Consider the following 19,705-nt stretch of genomic DNA (forward strand, 5'->3'; position numbering starts at 1 on the left):
TCAAGGGTGAGCGAAGTTTACGGGACGGTCAACCGTGAATGGTGGGATATTTAAGCTGCTTGAGAGATTGGAGATAATGATGATGTTTCAGGTAGCAGAGAAGGTCACTAGAAAGCCATTTAATTAGCACACTCGCTGATCACCTCGTAAGGCGGCATTAGCTGAGCGACACATTCGGGAAACGTAACGCGCCGCTAGGGAAAATGAAAGGTCAACTCATCCATAAATGGAAATGGAGATATTTTATTCACCATAAGACAAGAACAAGCCATATAATAATTTAAAATCTAGACAGAAAAACAGACACAGAAAGCTAATCGAAAAAGAAACACAGAATAGCTTCAACTTCCGTAACCAGGCAAAAGAGAAATACGATAAGATTTACTTACTAGCTAAAATTTCTACAATCCTGTGATCTTCAAAGAGATAAAAATGAACAAATGTTTTATTCTTTAAACATCCAGTGTGGTCATGCCGGCGTGTGCAGTGCTTGTGTTTCGTTTCTCGTCGTGGGTTTATAGTCCTTGTTTGTGCAGAAATGGCCTCCTCAGGTACGCTGGCGTCGGTCTGATATTATACACCTTTCATATTTGGCATAAATTCGGGGAGGGTCGTGGAGGGGACGGTCGTGTGAGACTGTACAGGTGCTGTTAGCGTCGAGCGCAGCCACTAAAGACACATGGGATCCACTGAGCAACAGATGTGTCCGTTCTGAAGAAGAGACGAGGAAAAATACATCACACACTGGAAATACAATAATAGAAATTGATATACAACAATAAATCAGACTGTTTGTGTATTTGATCATCTAATTGAGTGTTTTTTTAGAAAAAAATAATAATATGAAAGTATATATATATATATTTTTTTCTTTTATTGCAATGAAATTAACAATGAGTCAGACTGAAATCTGATTAAATATCTGTTTACTTTGCTTGTTTGCCTGCTTGTTGGTTTGTTTGTTTAGAGTCAAGCAAACAAGCGTTCAATTAGACGATCACAGAGAGATTCTGAATAGACAACTAAACAAAATAACATATAATTTACTTAATTTAAGGGTTCTGACAAAATATTTATTGCTGAAGTCTATTTAAAATGCCTAATTTCAAGGAATTATTTAAAAAGCAATTTGAATGACTCAATGACTGAAGTTTGTTTAGAGTCAAGCAAACGATTATTCAATTAGACAATCACACAGAGAGATTCTGAATAGACAACTAATCAAAATAACACATAATTTACTTAATTTAAGCATTCTGACAAAATATTAATTGCCGAAGTCTATTAAAAAATGTTTATTTAAATGAATTATTTAAAAAGCGGTTGAAACAATCGTTCAACTAGACAATCACACAGATTCTGAATAGACAACAAAACAAAATGACATAATTGAAGGGTTCTGACGAAATATTAATTGCTGCAGTCTATTAAAAAATGCCTAATTTCAATGAATTATTTAAAAAGTGGTTTGAATGATTCAATGACTCATTCAATGACTGAAGTTTGTTTAGAGTCAAGCAAACGATCATTCAATTAGGCAATCACACAGAGAGACGAACAAATAACAAGCAGACAAGCAAACAATCATGCAAGAAAGTTTGTTTGACCATCTAATTTGTGCTGTTTGTTTATCTTGTCTGATTGTTGGTTTGCTTGTTTAGAGTCAAGCAAACGATAGTGCAATTACAAGGTCACACAAACAGACAATTATGCTGAAACAAGTTTGTTTGATCACCTAACTTTGGTGTTGTTTGTTTATCTGTTTAATTGTAACTGTTTTGTTTGTCTGTTCATACCTTTGCTTACCTGTCTCTGTTTGTTTAACTTTGTCATTTTTTTGTCATGTCATGTTTTTGCTTGTTTGTATATTTGATCATCTATCCTGTTTCTCTCTGTCTGTGTTTGTTTGTTGTAAGTACCTTGCACTGGCACAACGTGCACTCCGTGCCGTGTTTGACCCAGGATGAGCCGCTGAAGCGCGTGATCCCGTGTTCATCCTCGCAGGTCTTGGTGATGTCGTTGCGGACAGCGTGAGCCTGGCACGGGTCCGAGACGCAGCGCGGGCAGCACTCGCCCTCGGGCACCAGCGTGAAGTCGCAGTCCGCCGGCGGGCAGGACAGAGGCCAGCAGTCCACTTCACCCTGCTGAAGAGCACATCAGAAAACAACCACAGAGAAATGAAGAATACATCAGTGAAACTGCTGAAGCAAAGGTCCAGGCTGATAACTGAAAGGTTGTAGGTTTAAACCCTACATATACATGGTTGTGAAAGAAGTCTCTTCTGCTCACTAAGTCTGTGATCATTTGATCAAAAATACAGTAAAAATTCTGAAATATTATTACAATGTAAAATAACTGTTTTCTATGTGAATATATAGTAAAGTGTAATTTATTCCTGTGATCAAAGCTGAATTTTCAGCATCATTACTCCAGTCTTCAGTGTCACATGATCCTTCAGAAATCATTCTAATATGATGATTTGATGATCAAGAAACATTTATGTGTTGAAAACGGTCGTGCTGCTTCATTCGTGCTATGTAAATTTCCACTGCTAGAGGTCGCTTATTCAAAACAAAGGCGTAGCTTGATGACGCCTTGATTTAATCTTAGGAGATGTTGTCTTTACGTCTACAGCCGGTGGAAAAGAATCGGGACGGGACTCAAGCAGAAATCATGTTCATGGATGAGATTTTTAACGGTACTGTAGTATGAAGCAGAGCAGGGCAAGTGATGTTGGAGCTGAACGAGGCTGTTGGAGTGATTGCTAATGAGAGACGAGCGCGACACACGGCTCGAGAGCAGAGGGACTTTTATTATGCCACAGTCACCGCTTCTACTTTTTTCGGTCAAGCGTATGTGAGGTAATGCGGCGCTGTTTATCATATTAGATACATTTGTGTGTTGAAAGTTGTTATAATGCTACTCTGCGTTCACTCGGCAGCTACTATGAGACACTTGTTGCACACTGCGGTAAGCTAGATCGATATTAGGTGTGGTAAAACTCGCGGTAAATCAAGAAAAGGAGATTTAAACAATCAGACTTAATCTTTGGTGTTTCCATGGTTTCTACAAAATGATGGGTATGAAGTCATTGATAGGCGACGCACTGACACGCTCCGTGTTCTGGTTAAAATTGCTTATTTCTCTGGATTTAAACATTCTTAGAAACATTTGGGATAATGTAAGTACACGAGTCAACAAAATATATAACACTGTTCTAGTGGCTTTTGAATATTTTAATCCAAAAATCTTACATATTGTGCCTTTAACTTCACATTGAGATGCACAGTAAGAAGCACACGTATGCATCGCAGGTGTTTGCAATATTGTGTGTAAGTAAAAAAGCTTCAGTGCAATAATGTCAGATACTGAGACCTAATCAAGTTGACATTTAAACTTGAAGCGCCACAATAACACTCAAACACCCATCCGGCGGCTGAAAACAATATCATTTCAGCTATATTGCATGCGTGTGAGCTGGTATTTCTGAGCGCGGGTCTCTGTTGGTTCACCAGCTATCAATAACAGCAAAGCACTGACTCCCCAATACATCCTTAAATACAGGTCATATATTTCAAGCTGCGCTGGAGATCTGGCTAAGCAGAGATTTGGCCTAATTTCGCCGAGCGTTTTCATTTCAGCGGGGTTTGCTGTGCTATCGCCACGGTAACACACAGGAAGTGCTCTGAAAGCTGTGTGAGATGCACAAATCTTTTTTGAAGTCTTTCCCTCGAATTCTGATTCTGTTTTGATCTCATGTGGTCCGGCTGGTTATCAGCGCTGGAAGGGTGAAACGTGTTTACCGAAGCTATTGACCAGCGCCGTGCGTTTATTGCAGCATCTGCATTTTTCTTGCATCGAATGTAATATATTTTCCAGGATGCATATTTATCAGTCTGTAGTTGTGTTGGCAGAATGTTCAGAATGGAATACTGGCACGCTGTGCTCTATATACTGCTTACTACACAGTGATGAACATTTCAAACTGCAGTATGCTATACTGTTGTCACATGACCTCATGTTGCCTGTTTCAAGAACATTGTCCAGGAAATATCACTTGTTTAATATGGTAATGAAATATGGTCATTTAGCATGTTTATTCCTGTTTTGTGTAAAAAAAAAAAATTATATTAAGTATATATTAATATATATAAATAATGCATTTCACAACATCAGCATTTCTAAACAATTAAACGATTAGTTCAGTTCAGAATTAAAATTTTCTGATAATTTACTCACCCCCATGTCATCCAAGTTGTTCATGTCTTTCTTTCTTCAGTGGAAAAAAAATGAAGGTTTTTGAGGAAAACATTCCAGGATTTTTCTCCATATAGTGGACTTCACTGGGGTTCAACGGGTTGAAGGTCCAAATGTCAGTTTCAGTGCAGCTTCAAAGAGCTCTACATGATCCCAGACGAGGAATAAGAGTCTTATCTAGAGAAACCATCGGACATTTTCTAAAAAAAATAAAAAATTATGTACTTTTTAACCACAAATGCTCATCTTGCACTGCTCTGTGATGCTCCACACATTACATAATCACGTTGTTAAGGTCACGCGTGACGTAGGCTGAAGTACCGCGGTAGGGCAAAAAACTTGATCTCATTTTCTCCTCCAACTTCAAAATAATCCAACATCAGTGTTTTACCTTTTTTTGTAAAGGCCATTTGACTTAGTCTTTGCACGTTCACTTTGTAAACACTGGATCGGTACTTCCGCCTACGTCACGCGTGACCTTTCCAAAGTGATTACGTAATGTGTGGAGCATCACAGAGCAGTGCAAGACGAGCATTTGTGGTTAAAAAATATATACATTTTGTTTTTTTGTTTTTTAGAAAATGTCTGATGGTTTCTCTAGATAAGACTCTTATTCCTCGTCTGGGATCATGTAGAGCTCTTTGAAACTGACATTTGGACCTTCAACCCGGTGAACCCCAGTGAAGTCCACTATATGGAGAAAAATCCTGGAATGTTTTCCTCAAAAACCTTCATTTCTTTTCCACTGAAGAAAGAAAGACATGGATGACATTCAGAAGTTAACTAATCTTTTAAAACAACTAATTTAATCATTATTTTAAGAGCATATGTTCTATTCTAGTTTTCACTTGTTTAAGTATTTTAAAATTATGTTTTTAATAATACTACTAAGAATAATTACACAAAATAGGATTAAACATGCAAAATTACTATATTTAATATACATTGATTTATAAAATTATTTGTACACAAATAATAGTAATTTATTATAATAATTATTTTTAAATTGAATTAAGCATTGGCTTTTTTAATATTTTAATAATTTATGTGATATTTTTTTCCAGGCCTGGAAATCAAACTTGTAATTATATGTAATAATAATAATAATAATAATAATAATAATTGATGTATTTATTATTATATTATTATTTTTATATTGATGAATTATTATTTATTATTATATCAGCATTTCAATGGGTTTTTTTGAATTTATATTTATATTATCTGTATGTTTATATATATATATATATATATTTTTTTTTTTTTTTTTTTTTTTTTTTACTTTTCCAGGAATATTGTAAATATCCCTGATGTTTTTCTCTCTATTTTTTTAGAGTCTGTCTTCATCAGCGTGTCTCGTCCAGCTGCTCTCGGAGAATGAAAGCGTTGTGATGCTGCGGCCGCTGTAACGGCCCCTCGGAGCGCCAGTGTTAATGAGGGCTGCGTTTGATCAAGGCTAGAGCTGTAGAACAACGAGTCGCACCTCTGAAGAGACTCGCCGCGGCCTCCGCCCACCGCACACACGAGGTGTGGGAAAAGAGCCGAGCAGGAGGGGGTCACAACAAGGTGGTTTCTTCCACAAAATCCCCCTCATGAATGCAAATATGACATTAGCATTTGACGAGCATATGGCTGGAGGAGGAGAGGTGTTTCTCTGGCGCGCAGAAGCGTTTCAAACACTCGGTAGGGAGCATCAGAGATTCATACCAAACACGAGGAGCTCAGAATCCATCAAGCTGCGTTTATTTGTTGTTTTTTGATTATTATTGAGTTTGTGATGTTTGGAAAGACACTAGGTGTCTCAAACTCGAATTATTACTCACATTCTCTATCGGGGGCCAAAAATATGTGTTTTTACATATACAGTTATTGGTGCAGTTAGTGCTAGTCAACATGAGATCAAAAATAGCTGTTTCTATTCATCATCAGCGTCTAATGCCCCCACCACTCCTTTATAAGGAAATCTGTGACAGTTGAGTATGTAGTGGGTATCTGGGTATTTAAAATGCACTTATTCTATTTTTTCAGAGTGAACACACTAATCACACTTTTTATACTACAAAACGGCATAGAATAGTGCACAAGTACATGAATCGTTTTTCTTGTTTCCATCACATTACAGTGGTAAAAAGGAAGGGTGAGGTCTGTTAATGGTTGGTGTGCTGTTTGTTGAGTGTTTGTCTCACCAGACACTGGCAGCGCTGGCAGCTCTCGATCCAGGTGTCTCCGCTGGAGTACGTCAGCAGGCCGTTCTGATGGAGACACTGAGACGTCAGACGCGGGTCACACTCCGGACAGCAGAAGAGATCCAGCGTGGGATTGTCGCAATCGCACACCATCCGTCTGCACATGACGCGACCCGACTGCAGGACGCACAGGTGAAAGACACACGTCAAGAAAACCAGAGCAAAAAGAGCTTGCTGTAAATTAATGTAATTACAACATTTCTCTTTTTCATTTAGTTTTATGTACTAAAATAACTAAAACTTAAAAACTGAAATAAAAATTATATAGACATATTTAAAAAACACTACAATTGTTAAATTACTAAAATTATATTTTAAAATTAAAATTAAAACAATTCTGTCTTACTGCAACTGCAATCTTTTTCTTTTTTGTTTTTTTAATAAATTAATGGTTAACAAAATATGTTCAACATATATTTGCACATAATATATTTATTAAATAAGACACTAGGCCGTGCAATACAGTGATTTTACCACAGTTGATTGGAAATACTTTTCTAGGCGAACAAACTTTTTGTTATTTATCATAGATCTCAGATATTTTCTTGTATTCTTGCATATTTATAAGTACATATTTATATAATAAAGTTTTTTAAATATATTTTTATATGATATTTTATATATTTTTAATAATTTATATATATATATATATATATATATATATAAAATTTTGTAATTATTTAATGTATATGTGTGTGTGTGTGTGTGTGTGTGTTTGTATGTATATATATATATATATATATATATATATATTGTATTTAAAAATATTTACACATTGTAATATTTAGAATTATAATATAATATAAAATATATATATATATACAAGTTAAACATTATTTTATGAAAATTATTCAATGTACAGTATATATGTATTTTAATGTTTTTCTTCTAAATATTTACATATTGTAATATTTGTTGTACTGCCTTTAATTAATCTTACTGTAACTGCAGTTTTTCCATTTGTTTTTTATTAAATTGATGATCATTTATTGTATTTTAATAGACATTATGCCACAGATGCTGTTGATAAACTTCTTTCAAAGCCTGTTCTTGTGATCATGTGAACTTGTGCATCTCAAAATGTGACATTGAATCTGTGATTTATCATTTAAATGGTCAAATTAAGAAAACTAAAGTGTTTCTAAAAAAAAGAGATTATGAAAGCATAGATGAACTGTAAACAAAGATTTTACCACTTAAACTTCAGCATCATTTGACTTTGAATATTTTGTCCTTTGTTTTTCGTTGAACATCGTTTCAAGAAGCCAAACCGAGTAAAGCAAATACCCTTGATAACTCTGTGACCTGTGACACGAGCAGAAAAAAGTTTGCATCGCACACGTCATGTTCAGTCGAGCGGCCAGAGTCTAATTTTGATTGACAGCTCTCCCTCTTCCATGTCAATTAAACGGTATCGGCTGATTAAGACTGATTCGCTCACTCTGTCCTTCACCATGAGCGGCATAATTGGTAGATTGATTATTTAATATCTGAAAAGCCTTCGTGCTCGTCGTCTCCTCCAGATGCAAGAAAACATTTCAATTAAAGACTTAATTACCGACTGTGACCAGCCAAATTGATGGAGGTCAATCGCTTTAATGAAAATGTGACTCCTCAAGCGCTTCCGATTAAAACAGCAGCACAAAACTGAGAGGAAAGCAGAGCAGCATGTGCTAAACTCATCATTCATTATGGATAAAAACAATTACATTTAATTTAACTAAATATGTTGGCATATATTTGAGCATATACTCAAGAAATAAGACTGGACAATGTGATTTTACCATAGTTTTCTGGTATCATTACTTGAATCATGTGGAAAATTACCACAGAAATTTTGATAAAATATTTTAAATATAACAGCATAATTATATTATAAAGTATACTAAATACATTATTATTATATTTTATACTATTTATATTATATTTAAAATTATTTTATAATGAATTACAATGAATTTTATAAAGAAGAAATTATATTTTTAATGAACAATTATATATATTTTTAAATTACTTGAATCATGTGAAAATTACCACAGAATTTAAAAGAAATATTTTGTAATAATAATATTTAAATATAATGTTATAATTATATTATATATTAAATACAATATTATTATATTTTTACTATTTATATTATATTTAACAATTATTTTTATAAAGAATAGCAATTAATTTTACAAAGAAGAAATAATATTTTTGATGAGCAATAACATTTTTAAAACTGAAATATTTACAGATCATGGTAATATTTGTTGTACTGTCTTAAATTGTGTGTGTTTTAATGGATTTCATGCAACAAATGTTGTTGATAAACATCTTTTAAAGCCTGATCATGTGACCTTATGCATCTGTCCTTCACATCTCAGGATGACACAGTCAGGCGCTTGTGATTTATCGTGATGTGCCGTCCAGTTAAACCTGATGGCCGCTGTTTGGCCGTGACGCCCTTGACGGCTTTCACAGGACACTCACCCTGACCTCAAAGATGACAGCCTACCCATAATGCATCACTCTCACTGACCTGACACGAGCACACGGAGCATCTGTCATTGTCCAGGACCCAGATCTGTCCGTTGTGCTTGACCTTGCTGTCGTGGATGCAGTCGCCGGTGCAGTTGTGCCCGTGCGGACAGCGACAGTCATATCCACCGTCCAGGTTGAAACACACGGTGTCGTTGGCGCAGGTGCTGCGGCCCGTCCGACACTCGTCGATGTCTGGAGGAGGAGGAGGTGAGACTGTGTGTAAACATGCTCAGTGCTTGAGAACTGTGTGTGTGTGTGTTTGGACAACTGTACCTTTACAGGACTCTCCGTTTGCAGTGAACACCTCGTTGTCATGGTAACCCTCACGACACTCGCAGTGATACCAACCAGGTAAGTTCACACAGGTGGCGTGTGTGTCACACTGCACCAAACCCTCTGAGCACTCGTCGATATCTGAACACACACACGGGTCATTATCTCTAGTGCGCTGCCTACATGGACAGCATTTTAAGGCATGTTCCTGTAACATTATGCTTGGTTTTTGGCCAAATTCTAATGCAGCACAGCATGCATTCCTTCCCAGAATGCACTACTACATTGAACTCGATGTGAAAAAAAAAAATGTGTGGACAATTCGAATGACAGTCCAATTTAAAATACATGCGTTTTAACACTAATTTTATGCAGTGTAATAAGTGTCTGGCAAATGTGTAAATGTTAATGTAACATTAAACTCTACTGGACTCACAACAAAGACTTGTTGCCTATGTAAAATGCCCAAAATTAGTCATTTAAATAGTTAAATTATATTAATTACATAAATTCTAACTGTGTATTATATAAATTATGAATGAATGTGAATGTAACATCAAACTCTACTGGAATCAGACAAAGAGTTGTCTATGTGCTGTAAAATGCCCAAAATTAGTCATTTAAATAGTTAACTAAATTATACTCATTACATAAAACTCTAATTGTGTATATATATATATATATATATATATATATATATATATATATGAATCATATATTTTATAAAAACTGAAATATGATAACATTTTTTTGCACTGCTTTTATGCTAATTTTAATAAAAAAAATACAACACTAACGTTTACGCATTTGCTACATATATTTAGCAAAAAAAAGAATAAAATGTGTATTAATTAGTGTTAATGTAACATCAAACTCTATTGCAGTCAGTTGTAAGTCACAACAGTTGTATCCTATGTAAAACACTATGTAATCCTATGTCATTTGTTGTACTGCTTTTATGCAAATTTTACTTAAAAATACAACACTAACATTAATTAACACTAATTTCAGTCACTTTTTTAATGAAAGCATCTGGCAAATATGTAAATGCAAATAATGTAACATCAAACTCGATTAGAATCACAAGGAGAAAATAAAATTTAGTTATTTTTATGTTGTTATATATATTTTAAATTTAAAAATTATTTAAAAACTACTAATTATTTTAATAAAACATTTAAATAATTATATACATTTTATATGAATTCTAATTCTGTATACTATATATAATAAACATTTATATATATTTTTTTTTTCAAGAATTTACACATCATGGTAGCATTTGTTTTACTGCTTTTATGCTAATTTTAATTTAAGAAAATGACAGTAGTTTTAACTGTAGTATATAAAAAAAAAATGACTATTATAGTAATGAGAATCATCAGTGAGAAAAATGAGAATTACAGAATAAGTCCATGGGAAAAGTGGTGGAGAATGCGGGCACAAATCATAATGGTCCTAAAAATAGGCTTTATTTTCTTTTATACAAAAGCATTCTTTTTTTTTTGTTTTCTAATGATTCTGGGGTGAAATATGACCTGGACATGTTTTCATTCACCCACAGACACCAGCATCTGAATCCAATCCCATCTTCAGACAAATGGCTTTTGCAATTCAGACATAATGAGTCAAATGATATTAAATTAGACGGCGGTGGGCGACATTAGAGCGATTATTACTCAGACGGTCGTGGAGAAAGAGACGCTGGGAAGATTTTCTCAATGATTAAACACTCACAGAAGAGATGAGACTCTGTTCTGATTAAAGCTGATCTCAGATCATTATGAAAATGATTCTTTACACATGGAGTCATCAGCGACCAATCACAGCACGACCTCACTGCAGTCAGGTGACCGTTAGGAGGTTAATAGGGTTTCTGGGAGGCCAGATTGAAGGATGATTATATGAAAATGATATTGCTTAAACGTGACCCATCTTCTGATTATTTTTGTGTTCGGCGACGTGATGTTGAGTAATATAAGAGACAGAAAAGGGAAACTCGTTGAACAATGAAACTGGTCGAGTTGGTAAGCAAGTCTTGTAGAATAGTCTATATGCTTTAAACATCAATATCAATTTGTGTCTTTATTAGTGATTATTAGCAGTGTTTAGAGACAGAACAATGACAGTCACGGGCAAATGACATGGTGGGTGGGTGATGAAAGCTTCATAAATGCATGTGTAAATGTCCTTTGTTGTAAGTTTGTATGTTTAGGGATTAAAATGATATCAATGTTTTTTTTTAATATTATAATTTTATATAATATTATTTAATATTATATTATACATAATGTTATTGTATATATGAATATAGTATTTATAATTTAATATTATATAATTATAAATTTGCACATATGAAGTTTCTTATTTCTTTTATTATATATTTTCTTTATAGTTTTTTTTATTTTTATATTTTGTGAATTTTATTATTATTATATATTTAATTTTAATTTATGTGCTTTTATATTTTGATATTTTAACAATAGTTTTTTGAATAATATTTAATGTTATATAGATTAGATTTTAAATATAAATAAATATTATGTATAATATTATCTATTAATGTAATATTTATAATACAATATTATTAGTAGTATTATTATATTAATAATTTAATACTTTTACATTTTTATTTTATTTTAATATTTTTATTATTATATCTTATTAATAATAAAAAATTTATATTATTATATTCGAACTATTTTAATATTTTAGTATTTATAAAAGTATAATGTTATATAAATTATATTTTAATAAACAATTGTTGCACACGGTTCGGGAAGAGTGACATCCCTAAAATTTCTCACTGTATCCGTTACTGTTAAATGAAGTCTCATATCTGAGTTGCGCCACTGTAGACAACAATCCAAACCTGACAATTATCATTTTAAACATTTGACAATTGGTTGCGTCCTGAACTTTCAGGAACATTAATGTGAATCTGACCATAAATGTAAAGTTTTGTCCATAAATCTGTAATCTTTGTCTGCAGTTTCCCCTCGTTGAAAAGCCGCGCCACACTCTATTCTCCTGCTCTCACACCAGTGGAGATGACCAGAAAATAGATGAGCGAATCTCTTTTTACAGCCGCGCATGTTTGCTGCAGAATGCTGAAATCGCTCTTGTTCTTTGTAGCAGAGAGTTTGCAGTTGGCAGAACAGACTGCCTTTGAAATTGAAAAGCCGTCTGGCCATTCGGTGATGGAGAGAAGAAAGAAAAAGACAAGAAAGATCTGGAGTTCAGTGTGGGGAATCAGTGTGGGATGCTTGTGCTTTTTTATTATGCTATTTATATCTGAATAGATGTCAGGTTGCTAAATATATACGCGAGATAATAGTTATGATAGTTATGCATTTAAAAATGTGTGTGTGTGTGTGTGTGAGGTCACTAAATGTCTCTCAGAAATAAGAATCTCATTCCAGCTCCAGTGATTTCACACACGAGAGAATCTTCATATAAAGACACTGTTAAATGACTCTTTGTGATGCCGGTGTGGAAATCATGATCACAATCATCTGCCTACACACTCAATAAACACATGTGAATCAGAGCTGATGCCACGACCAAAATCTGTCATTTTATATCACTATTGGTAGATATCACAATGTAGTTTAACTTTAGCTGAAATGTTTTATATAAATCACATAATCATTTTTTGGATAATTCAGTCAATCGGTACTTGATAATTGAACAGCACTTTCTGTTTTTATCCTGTTTTTATCTGCATTGCATTACTGGCATCAAGATGATCAAAAGTTTGGAATAATTAAGATTTGTTAATGTTAATATAATTATATAATAGTGGCTGGAGTATGTAAAATCCAACCACAAAAAAAAAAAAAGGAAAAACATTGTAACATTAAACAACAGCTGCGAACAAAGGCGTGATTCCTGTTCAAACATGCACACAAATGCGCGACGCCATCCTCTGAGACATGTAACGAGCCACTCGTGAGAAACAAAAGGCCTTAATTAAGCACCACTAATTAACTCAGTCAGTGTGTGTGTGTCTAAATAAGTCATAAAATCCTTGTCGCTGTTGCAGCAGTGCACAGGTGAAACCAGCCCACGCACGCCAACACCAGCAGTGCATTATGGGAAAGCCCTCGCAACAGTTTACCATGGCAACTTTAGTTTCCACCAAAATACAATTACTACAGTCACTGTTGGTATTAATCATTACTCATCAAAAAGCCTTTTACAGTGTTCATTTACTACAGTTTAGCAGTAGTAATGTTATTTTGCCAAAACTATTGTTACCCTGACAAATTTTTGTTATGGATAAAAAGTTAGGAGTCTATAAGATGTTTTCCAAATGATCACCAAGGCTAGAATTATTTGATCAAAAATGCAGTGAAAATTAAAAATTTAAATATTGTTACAACTGTTTTCTATGTGAATATATTTAAATGTAACTTTTTCCTTTGAATCACACTGATCATCTCTTCATCACCGCACCTGTTAGTGGGTGGATATATTAGGCAGCAAGTGAACATTTTGTCCTCAAAGTTGATGTGTTAGAAGCAGGAAAAATGGGTAAGCGTAAGGATTTGAGCGAGTTTGGCCCGTGTGGTCCAATCCAACAGACGAGCTGCTGTAGTTTAGATTGCTCCAGAAGTTAATGCTGGTTCTGATAGAAAGGTGTCAGAATACACAGTGCATCAGTTTGTTGCGTATGGAGCTGCAGACCAGTCAGGGTGCCCATGCTGACCCCTGTCCACTGCCGAAAGAGCCAACAGTGGACACGTGAGCATCAGAACTGGACCACGGAGCAATGGAAGAAGGTGGCCTGGTCTGATGAATCACGTGGATGGGCGTGTGCGTCGCTTACCTGGGGAACACATGGCACCAGGATGCACTATGGGAAGAAGGCAAGCCGGCGGAGGCAGTGTGATGCTTTGGGCAATGTTCTGCTGGGAAACCTTGGGTCCTGCCATCCATGTGGATGTTACTTTGACACGTACCACCTACCTAAGCATTGTTGAGACCATGTACACCCTTTCATGGAAACGGTATTCCCTGGTGTCTGTGGCCTCTTTCAGCAGGATAATGCTCCTGCCACAAAGCAAAAATGGTTCAGGAATGGTTTGAGGAGCACAACAACAAGTTTGAGGTTTTGACTTGGCCTCCAAATTCCCCAGATCTCAATCCAATCGAGCATCTGAGGGATGTGCTGAACAAACAAGTCCGATCCATGGAGGCTCCACCTCACAACTTACAGGACTTAAAGGATCTGCTGCTAACATCTTGGTCCAGATATCACAGCACACCTTCAGGGGTCTAGAGGAGTCCATGCCTCGACGGGTCAGGGCTGTTTTGGCAGCAAAAATGGGACCAACACAATATCAGGAAGGTGGTCATAATGTTATGCCTGATCGGCATATATATATATATATGCACACACCAAATACATACATATATAGACACACATTTGAGGAAACACAGGACGATGCAAAAGAGCTTTATCTATATTGTTTTGTTGTAAACTATGATTACTATGTACGGTTTCTGTATACAGTATATGACATGTGGACGTTCCTGCTGTATTATCTGCTGTCTCTCTCTCTCTGTTTCTGTGTTTTTCTCCAGGGGAAATACTAGCTCCAGTACAGCCGAATCCGCTCGCACAGTCACTCTGAACACAATGACTTCATGCAACATTACAATCCAATCTTTGGAATTACGACATCAAAGCGAAAAAGTAACAAGATGTGAAATTTAAACTCGCTAGTATTTACCGGCAGACAACGGCTTCATTTCTCGCTTGGGGCGTTAAAGAAAGAAAGACCTCAGCAAACGAGAAGCCGAAACAAACGGAGCGCCGCAGCAGGGATGAAATGTTTGTCGGTGAGCGACGGCTGACAGCAGAATGACCTTCTAATGAGCAACAAATGCAGTAAATCCCTCCTGCTCTCATCAATACACTGAAGCACAGATCACAACTGATGAAATCCGCCTGAAATCCACATCATTTCCGCTGACACATTCATATGATCTTCACTGTAAACATTATCCTCTTGTGAAAGCTGTTTTAACTACAACAAGCACTTATATATATATATATCTTTAAAATATGATTGACAGATTTAGATGTACAAGCTCTTCCTGAACTTATGTTGGAGCTGCATAGTAATAATACACTTTAAATGAAAGAAATCAATTGAAGAGACCTTTAGTCGCTCAAACACACAGCAGGTTTAATGATGAGCTCGTTCCGTCTCATTCTCTCTCCTCTGGTGTGTGTGATCATGTGATGTCAGTGTGAGGGTCTGTCAGGGGTTTGTGCCCTCACTGTTTTAATTAAACAACACAGAAGAGCATCAAGGACAGAATGAAAGCAAGAAGAAATGGAGGCGTCTTTCCTCTTTTTCTCAGTACTGCACTGTACAGTGAATGTACTGTATAAGACAGTGAGTGCTGTTGAATTCATGACTTGACTTGGATGAAAGATGTTCTTAAGTATTGAAGTAGTTCCAGATTACTGTTTTACATGTAGCTCACTTTGCCTTGGTGATTACAAAGTGTTTTTACAAAAACAGTTTTAAATTAGTCTTGTTTTCTAGCTAAAATATCTAAAAATTCTTTAAATAAGACAAAGCTACTTATACGAACAGGTGTGATTTGTGTGCATTGTGAATAATGAACTTGGATCTGTGATCGCATGTACATGCAAGTGTGTGATTTGTTTGAAATTATGTGCATTGTGAATAATGCATGTAGCATGTTTGTATTGAGTGCATACGGGTGTGATTTGTTTGTGTTTGCATATGTGTGCATCAGTTATAATGCACATACTGTATTTGTACAATGTGCACTTGTATCTGATTGCATGTTCATGCAAGTTTGTGATTCATGTGTTTGTGAATAATGCATGTAGTATGTTTGTTTTAATGTGCACAAGTACTTGTGATTTTGCATGCATATGTGTGTGAATGCATGTGGTTTGTGTGCATTGTGAATAATGCATATAACATGTTTGTATAATGTGCACTTGTGGTTTTTGTGTTTGCATATGTGTGCATTTATATCTGTGATTGCATGTACATGCAAGTGTGTGATTTGTTTGCGATTATGTGCATTGTGAATAATGCATGCAGCGTGGTTGTATAGTCTGTGATTGCATGCGCGCGACTGTGTGAATAATGCATCTTCTGCGTCTCCGCAGCATCTATAGGGACGCGATGACATCATTGAGGTGCAGCGACACTTAGCATGCATGCTAATCACGTGTCCTTTCTTTATATGCATAATTTCTTCTTTAGGTTTCCTGTAAAATTTTCCCCTCAAATCATCATCTGTATCACGCCTGTGTCTTTCTCTGCTCAGCTAGTTTGTCAGATGGTCTTGAGAGAATTCGTAAAAAGCCAGAGAAGAGGACAAGAGAGCAGGCAAGTGAAAGCATTTTCATGTTTAGTCGTATCCCAGAGCCCCGCACTCACTCACAAGCTGCCTCTTTTATTTCGGAGAGTGTGATTCTCTTTGAGTTGCTCTCGGTGGCTCCAGAGGAGACGTCTAAAGCATTTGGCTTGGATCTCTCTGGGCTTCTGAGGACTCAAGCGTCCCGGTTATCTGAGGAAACCCTCAGCGTCTTGTGTCGTGTGATATGCAACTGATTATAATGTTTTCTGATCAAACAATTATGTAACAGAACATTCTAGTTCATGTAAGGCTGATAAATATTGTAGCATAGCATGATGCTCAGAAAATAGAAACGGAGGATCATATAAAACTAGCCGATCAAACTGAAACGTACTATTTTGACTATTAGGAGAAAGATTTATACTCTGATTGACTATTTTTCCATCATTGACACCATAGAAATGTTCTAAACTTGCTCTGTTAACTGTGCAATAGGACTTTATTTGTTTTGTTGCAACTTAATTTTGCGTCGTGTTCGCTTATGTTTGTTTCTTCTCCTTCAACTTCATGAAAGAGCTGTTTCTTCATCTTTCCTTTTGTCTTTTGTTGATGATTGTTCTCATTCTGGACTCACTTTGATGATTATGTTTATTCGTGTTTGTTTGTGCTGTATTATTTTCCTCAAAGCTGAAACTCTGATGCAAGTGAACGTTCGTATCTCACAATACAAGACTGCATTAGGAATTTTTTGAAGGAAATTAATACTTTTACTCAGCATGGACAGGTTAAATTGATCAAAAGTGACAAAAGATTTTATGTCTTTCAAAAACATTACCAAACCTAAACTTTTAAGTGGTGAATAGATTTACAGTATCTCTTTTTCAAGTAAACAGATATTGATGTCATCTTGCATCTAATTAAAAAAAATCTCTCTAATATGTTTTTTTTAATATCCTGATTTGAAAACATGATTCGAGACACACAATGAAGACCATCACTGACCATCAAAACACACAACGCTTTCTGCCAAACTGGATTTACTGAGCAGGAGGTGCAGGATTTTTTTAAAAAATAAATCTTTTGCGACATTTAATGCATTGTCTTCATTGCGTTTTACGTTTATTGCTATTGTGTATCATAATGGTGCTTGACAAACTAAAACGTAGATAGAAGTTATGTGAATTATCTATCTATCTATCTATCTATCTATCTATCTATCTATCTATCTATCTATCTATCTGTCTGTCTGTCTGTCTCTCTGTCTGTCTGTCTATTATCTATCAATTACAGGCCGATCTCAAATCTACCTTTTCTGTCAAAAATACTACAAAAAGGCAGTATCCTCACAACTATGTTCCTTTTTAGAAAGAAATGGTATCTGTGAGGATTTCCAGTCAGGATTTAGACCATACCTTTTAGTACTGAGACTGCTCTCATTAGAGTTACTAATGATTTGCTCTTATCATCAGATTGTGGTTGTATCTCTCTATTAGTGTTACTGCATTTGACACTATCGACCACAACATTCTTTTAAATAGACTCGGAAATTATGTTGGCATTAGTGGAATTGCATTGGCATGGTTCAAATCATACTTATCTGACCGTTATCAGTTTGTAGCAGTAAACGAAGAGATGTTCAGTATGGAGTACTACAAGGCTCAGTACTAGGACCATTGCTTTTCACCCTGTACATGCTTTCACTGTTACGCTGATGATACTCAGCTCTATATTTCTTCGAACCCTGATGAAACTTACCAATTCACAAAATTAACAGAATGCATAGCTGATATAAAAAATTGGATGACCAGTAATTTCCTACTACTAAATTCAGAAAAAACATAGATTCTAATTTTTGGACCAATAACTTCTTCACGTAATAACCTAGAATACTGTCTAACACTTGATGGCTGCTCTGTTAAGTCTTCGTCGTCTCTTAGGAACCTGGGTGTGCTCTTTGATACCAATCTTTCATCTGAAGGCCATGTTTCTAGCATCTGTAAAACCACATTCTTACGTCTTAAATAAAAATGTCTAAATTACGACATATGCTTTCAATGACAAATGCAGAACAGTTAGTTCATGCGTTCATGACCTCAAGGCTAGATTACTGTAATGCTCTACTGGGTGGTTGTTCTGCTCGCCTGATAAACTACAGCTCGTACAAAATATAAACTAGAACCAGGAAGTATGACCATATTAGCCCAGTTCTGTCAACACTGCATTGGCTCCCTATTAAACATCGTATAGATTTTAAAATCTCGCTAATTACTTACAAAGCACCTAAATGGTTTAGCTCCCAGTACTTAAGCGAGCTCTTGATGCATTATAGTCCTTCACGTCTATTGCAATCTGGTCTGTCTGTCTGTCTGTCAAGGATTTCCAAAACATTCATACACTTTGCTTTTCTAGTTAAATATGACAATTTTACAAAATATTACAATTTCTTTGAATTTCAATTCATTTCACTTACTGTGTAGTTAAACTTTTTAATAAAGATTACCTTTAAAAATAACAAAGAAAGAAAGAAAATTGTGTAACACAACCTCTCATGTTTTGATTTTATGAAACGGTTCGGTACATGAACTTTGTAAGACCTTTTGCTTCAAGGGTCTCTGGTGGTTTGTGAAAAATTGTTAAATACGATTCCAACATCTATGTGGGGGGAAAAAAGCAAACTCATCCGCTTCATTCCATCTTGTATCCTCTAGGAGAAAGCGAACAGAAAATTCTGAAAGAAAAGCCATTTGATTTTAATCAAAGGCCAGAGTGAGGGCATCTCGTAAAAATGCCCTTTATATGGGATCGATGGGTTGGGACGTGCACTGTGTGTCTCATTGGATGTGTCTGCTCGCTTCATCTCCAGTGTGAAACCGTCCAGAAACAAGCAACATCTGCTGTAAATTGCTCATGCGGGACTAGCGCATCAGAACACAATGCTAATCTACGACACAAAGCAAAAGTCGCTGCATGTTTCCACTGAGAGATTTGTCTCGTGTTTTCATTAAAACGCTGCCACGTGTGCACCAGTCATGTGTAATCTGTCT

The 19,705-nt window shown here is 35.5% G+C and overlaps 1 protein-coding gene across 2 annotated transcripts in view; it reads right to left on the reverse strand.

Annotated features, from left to right (window-relative positions):
- Positions 1-223: 223 nt before the first annotated feature.
- Positions 224-19,705, reverse strand: part of nell2a (neural EGFL like 2a) — a 90,263-nt gene continuing 70,781 nt past the window's right edge. The window contains exons 16-20 of one of the 2 annotated variants that reach the window (XM_051885067.1): positions 9,303-9,443; positions 9,028-9,221; positions 6,444-6,620; positions 1,920-2,141; positions 224-711 (exon numbers count right to left, since the gene is read on the reverse strand). In XM_051885067.1, coding sequence (XP_051741027.1) covers positions 670-711; positions 1,920-2,141; positions 6,444-6,620; positions 9,028-9,221; positions 9,303-9,443 — 776 coding nt within the window. In that variant the 3' untranslated portion in view covers positions 224-669. Of the gene's footprint in view, positions 712-1,919; positions 2,145-6,443; positions 6,621-9,027; positions 9,222-9,302; positions 9,444-19,705 lie in introns of both variants that reach the window. The other variant, XM_051885066.1, reaches the window with a different exon arrangement.

This window comes from Ctenopharyngodon idella, chromosome 24 (assembly GCF_019924925.1).
Source record: "Ctenopharyngodon idella isolate HZGC_01 chromosome 24, HZGC01, whole genome shotgun sequence".
In the NCBI taxonomy this organism is placed as follows: Eukaryota; Metazoa; Chordata; class Actinopteri; order Cypriniformes; family Xenocyprididae; genus Ctenopharyngodon; species Ctenopharyngodon idella.